This window comes from Giraffa tippelskirchi, chromosome 11 (assembly GCF_054371585.1).
Source record: "Giraffa tippelskirchi isolate mGirTip1 chromosome 11, T2T-mGirTip1v1.2.pri, whole genome shotgun sequence".
In the NCBI taxonomy this organism is placed as follows: Eukaryota; Metazoa; Chordata; class Mammalia; order Artiodactyla; family Giraffidae; genus Giraffa; species Giraffa tippelskirchi.
In genome coordinates, this window is record NC_137285.1 from 23,673,989 (window position 1) to 23,679,988 (window position 6,000).

The 6,000-nt window shown below is 47.2% G+C and overlaps 1 protein-coding gene across 2 annotated transcripts in view; it reads left to right on the top strand.

Moving 5' to 3' along the window:
• TMEM132C (transmembrane protein 132C) overlaps positions 1 to 4,266 on the top strand; it is a 432,037-nt gene extending 427,771 nt beyond the window's left edge. For both annotated transcript variants that reach the window (XM_081538273.1, XM_081538274.1), the window contains one exon: positions 2,687 to 4,266. In XM_081538273.1, coding sequence (XP_081394399.1) covers positions 2,687 to 3,871 — 1,185 coding nt within the window. In that variant the 3' untranslated portion in view covers positions 3,872 to 4,266. The remainder of the gene's footprint in view (positions 1 to 2,686) is intronic.
• Positions 4,267 to 6,000: the final 1,734 nt, after the last annotated feature.

Sequence of the window (6,000 nt, forward strand, 5' to 3'; positions counted from 1 at the left end):
GTTGAGTATGACATTCTCTGTTGTTGTGACATGCTCTTAAGAGTCTTTCTCACTATGTCAACTTTCTCTCTCCTGTGCTAGCCTCAGATTCCAGCAGATTGCTTAAGATTGCAACCGCTTAAGTGGTTGCAGGAGGGCCACTTCCCATTCCAGGCTTGCATCCCAACTCAGTAGTCCCAGAGGAAATAAAATTCTTCTCTAATTTCAGCAAAAGCCCAGAGATCACATCCCATTGGCTGGTTTGGATCATGTGCTCCTTCCTGAGCCAATCACTGGGATCAGTGTAGTGGAATGTTGTGATTGGCCAGACCTTGGTCACATGCCTTCTGGACCTGGAGGGGTGGGGTGCATCCCACCCATGCTCCTTGGACTCCGAATGGAGGAAAGACATGATTCTGAAAGGAAAATTAGTGTCCTAGCTCCCATCAGAAAGGAGGAATGGAAACTGGATGGGCCAAATAGATGTTCATCTCAGAACCTTTAGGTACTTTAAGTCCCCTACAGGTGAACCTTCAAGTTTTACTCTTTCAAAGATGCAAACATGTATTTGCATATCCAATCACGTAACTTAGTTCATGTGTCTCGTCTCCATTGTCACATGTGTGCATCCTCTACAAGGGGTTGTGCTTTTGTGTACTTTACTGTGCAGTACTGTATAAAGTACAGTAGTGCAGTATCTTTATTTCAAGCCCAGAATGTCAGGAAGCAAGTGTAAAAGCAGCAGTGATGTAGCTGATACTGTACTATACTTTTCAAGTTCTTGTACTGTAAAGTTAAAAATGTTTTCTTTATTTTTTGTGTTTGTTTGCTTTTTATGTATTATTTGTGTGAGAAGTATTATAAACCTATCACAGTACAGTGGTATATAGTCAATTGTGTTTGTTGGGTACCTAGGCTAACTTTGTTGGACTTAAGAACAAATTCACTCTTGGAACTGAACTTGTTTGTATGTAGGGGACTTACTGTATTCAAATTCCCACTTTCAATCGGGGGAAACTGAGGCCCAGAAGAATTAGTTTAAAGAAAGATGTTCCCAGGAAAACAGTGGATCCATGCATTTAATTCAAAACTCCCACTTCAAACTCTCTGCCTTTTGTCATGAGGTCCAGCAGCCAGGATTAGAAGAAACACTGGATCCTTTACCCATAGCAGACCCCTGGCGTTCCATTAGCTCTTCCCAACCATAAGACCACTGCCCCTTTCCTTCCCTACTCTGCTTCTTGCTTCTCCTTCGTAACATCCAATAGATTGTCCAATAGGAGTTATCCTAGTCATTTCACAGCCAGTGCCCACCCATCTCTCTCCTGATCTCCAATCACCTTCCTTCCTCCCTGTCATTAAACCAAACATTAAAAGTAAAACGTAGCACATCAAACTTATGCAGAACTGACATCCCAGCCCAGCTCCAGGAAACATCCCAGCCTGCCATGATAAACTGCTGTGTATTGCTTTATTTTTTTTAATTAATTGTTATTGGAGTATAGTTGCTTTACAATGGTGTTAGTTTCTGCTGTACAGCAAAGTGAATCAGCTATATGTATACATTTATCCCCTCTCTTTTGGATTTCCTTCCCATTTGGGTCACCACAGAGCATTGAGTAGAGCTCCCTGAGCTATACAGTAAGTTCTCATTAGTTAAACTGTTGTGTTTTGTTTATTATCTGTCAGTTTTCTAAAGACTACTCAGTGACTGGCACGTGGCCTGACATGTCCCTGGAATGATCAGATGAATGAAAATTGGACCACTCAGTGCCTTGTTCTTAGAGGACTGGGAAGAATTCCAGACACAACACAATTGTCTCCTATAGTCCCTGGCCTGGTCAGTGACCTCAGAGTCAAAGGCAGCCGGGAAACTAACTAGCAACCGTGGTTAAGACTCAAGACAAACTGCCTGGACTCGACCCCAACTCTCAGTTAGCTCTGCAAACTTGGGCGAGCCTTGGGTCCCTGCCATGTTTCAATCTACTCACCTGCAGAATGAGAACTATGGATAATAGTATCTACCTTGTATATTGATGGGAAGATTAAACAAGTTGCTAATGAAAATTACTTAGAACAGTGGCTGGTACCCAGGAATCACTATGGACATCTTCATTACCCTCACCCTCATGGTAGGTAGAATAATGGTACACCAAACACTGCCACTTCTAATTCCTAGACCCTGTGAATAAGTCACCTTATGTATTAAAAGGGACTTTGCAGTGGTGATTAAGGATCTTGAGATGGAAAGATTACCATGGATTATGCAGAGGATGGAATACACTGAACTCAATGTCATCACAAGGGTTCTGATGAGAGGGAAAGGTGGTGCATCAGAGTGAGGGGCAGGAAATGTGAAGGCTCCAAGGACATGCTCAAGTCTTCCTTAATAAATGCAATGGAGCCTAAATTCAGTGAGGGCTTTTTATGGGGTCTTTTCCCCCTGGTAAGGATGATGCTGGAGCTGTCATTGCTTATCTGCATTTGTTCTTGTTTCAATTAAATCAACTCTCAGATCTTGATATAAACCCTGGATGTTTTTGCCCCCAGCTTCATCAACCACCAGGTCTGGATTTTAAGTCTTGCCCCTGAATCTAGGGTTGGTGGGGGTGGGGGCGGGATGCAAGATCCTTAGAGAAGAGGCATCTCTCCCATTCTCACCTCCTCCCATCCCCCGTGGATTTTCTAACTGCCTCTCTCCCCACAGGAAGCCGTGGTCAGCACTTGGCTCCAGTTCAGCGATGGCTCCGTGACGCCCCTGGACATCTACGACACCAAGGACTTCACCCTGACGGCCACCTCCCTGGACGAAGCCGTCGTGTCCGTCCCCCAGTCCCGCTCGCCCAGGTGGCCCACTGTGATGGCCGAAGGCGAAGGCCAGGGACCCCTGGTCCGAGTGGACCTGACCATCGCGGAGGCCTGCCAAAAATCCAAACGCAAGAGTGTCCTGGCCGTCGGCGTGGGGAGTGTCAGGGTCAAGTTCGGGCAGAACGACGCCGACTCCAGCCCGGGCGTGGACTACGAGGAGGCTGAGATCAAGAACCACGCCAGCGACCGGCGCCAGAAGGCCCAGGAAGGACCCTTCTACGGCAGCTCCTCCGCGGAACGTGAGGAAGGGGTCCTCCGCAGGGGCAACCCCACGGCCAAGTCGCTGCTGGACAACAAGGTGGGCAAGAACAGCCGGCTGGACGGGGGCCGGCTGGCGGGGGAGGGCCAGCTGCAGACCATCCCCATCGACTTCGCCAACTTCCCGGCGCAAGTGGACCTGCCCCAGGCGGGGGGCGGGCGCGGAGCCGGCGACCTGGTGCAGACTCCCCGCGGCCTGAGCGATCTGGAGATCGGCATGTATGCCCTCCTGGGGGTCTTCTGCCTGGCCATCCTCGTCTTCCTCATCAATTGCGCCACCTTCGCCCTCAAGTACAGGCACAAGCAGGTGCCCCTGGAAGGCCAGGCCTCTGTGACCCACTCGCATGACTGGGTGTGGCTGGGCAATGAGGCGGAGCTCCTGGAGAACGTGGGCGATGGGTCTCCGCCGCAGGACGAGCACACGACCATTATTGACCGCGGGCCGGGGGGCTTCGAGGAGAGCAACCGCCTCCTGCTCAACGGAGGTTCCCAAAAGCAGGGGCAGAGCCAGATCCCCAGGCTGGCTGACTCGGGGGACAAGCAGGGCAGGGACCAGAAACATGAGCCCCTGCACTCGCCCACCTCCAAGAGGAAAAAGGTGAAATTCACCACCTTCACCACCATCCCCGCCGACGACGGCTGCCCCACCGTCAACTCCATCCTGGGCGGGACCGAGGAGGATATCAAATGGGTATGCCAGGACGTGGGCGTGGGTGCCCCCAAAGAACTCAGAGACTATCTGGAGAAGTTCAAGGACAAAGTGTAGGCCCCTCTGGTCGAAGGACCAGCACCTGGATGCCCTCCTTCAGCTCCACAGTAGATCTGGGGCTCAACAGGGACTCTTTGGGACCCGTCTTCGGAAACTATTCATAGTTGGAAGTTCCGAAGCCGGGAAGGGACAGTTTTGTGATCAGAGGTCGATGATGGCAGACTTTCTCGAGTCGGCAGAAAAAAACTCTGGGAACGGAGCTGATGGAGACATTTTAACTGTGCAAGGCCAAATTAGGAAGATTATTTTATGAGTCAAAATATAACCCAGACAAGCTACCAAAAAGTATTTGTTAAAAAAAAAAAATGCAAAAAAAAAAAAAGGACAAATAAAAAGAGACAGAAGTAATCATCTGTTTATATTTCTAATAAAGGGTCAAAAATATAAAACTAGGGCCTGCTTAGAGACATTTTCCATTTTAATTCAATTTTCTTTTTCCAAGGACAGCCTTTGACTGTCACCTTGGGCTTGGGGAGGAGACATTTCTGAATATGGGTTGTCTCTTGGGATAGTCTTGAAGATTTTTACATCTTTACTTAATAATCTTTTCTTTTTCCATATTCTCTCCCCCCCCTTTTTTTTTCTTTTTGTGTCTTAGACTTCCATTTGATTTATGTTTAATGTTTATTCCTGAGGATCAAATGGTATATTTTCCTAAATTAAACAAGTTATATTCCTATACAGCGGATAAATATTTAGAAATGATGTCAGTTAATCCATTCTTTAAGTATTATGTTTGATGCTTTGCTTTATCCCTCCAGCCTTATTGATATCTGCCGGGGTTTCTACAACTAGAGGGAGTTCTCAGAGCCTTTGAGGGGGTGGGGGGAAGGTCACCTTCACCCTCCGCAGGGCCAAAACCAGTGGGTGGGACAGTGGGCAGAGGCCAGTTGCACAGAGCCCAGCCAGGGACCCCTGACCCCTCAGTGGCTCCATCAGTGGTGCCCTAGGGATGCTTCTATCAGAGGAAGATAAGGTCAGAGCCACAAGCTGGAAACCATCCACACCAGTAATCAGCACCAATCTCAAAGGGTAGACCTAACCCAAGACATACTGATATCATGAAATGAACAAGGATCAAAAAACTCTTGGAGGGCTTTTCTGTTGTTTTTCTTACTTTGTTGGGCAGGGCATACCAGCATAAAGGGAAAAGACAAAAATCTATGTTAGATTGTCAATCAACTGTTTTTTTTTAACAGCCTAATTGTGTAGCAGCACATTGCAAAATGCATTCATCCAAAGTGAAGCATGATCCCATGGACTGTGGAACCTGGCAGGCTATGGTCCATTGGGTCGCAGAGAGTCAGACACAACTGAAGCGATTTAGCACACACAAAGAGAAGCCTATGAGGCAGAGAGAAATTAGGGTCATAAACCCTCAGAGTCCGGTCTGCCTGCAGACGCTGGTGAGGAAGACTCCAGGCGATCATGTGATCCTCTCAACGTAGCAGTGCCTGCAGCTACTGGGGTTGCTTCCTGTTTTTATTTTTTTAATTACTAAAAGTGATAGCTAAGAAAGGGTCCTGGAAGCCTCATAACCTAGGCTGGACCTTTTCAAAAGATATTTCTAGCATATATTATAGACGGTAAAAAGGAGCTATTTATTTATACCTGTGATGCCAATTGTCATTAAAACATTTTCCGTGGCTTGACAAGTCAGTGTCTTGTGGGCTGTCTCTTATTTCACTTAACTCCTGTTACTACTTCTCCCCATAAAATGTACAACGTGTTGAAGAAATAAACCTGTCTGCTAGGCTGGAAGGAAAACAATACTCTGTTTGTTGGCTTGTTTTCCTCTTGGTTTCTTGGCTGATCCACAGTAATTCCTCGTAAGGGAAACTTTCAGTCATCTGTCCACTGTCGTCTACACTAGGGGTTCTCAAGTGAGTGTGCTCAGGATCACCAGGGGAAAATGTGCATTCCTCAAGAGTTCCAGAGTGATGCTGATACCGTTGGTCAGAGGTGCCCCGCTTGTGAACTTCCAATTTACATCAAACATGAAAGAGAGCCTTGACATCGAATGGGAAACTGTGTTGAAGCTCTCATCTGGGGAAAAAGTGTGCTTTTATTCTGATTGGTTTTGCATTTGTTGTTGCTTGAAGTTTCAGTGGGATTGTAGTGGCTGT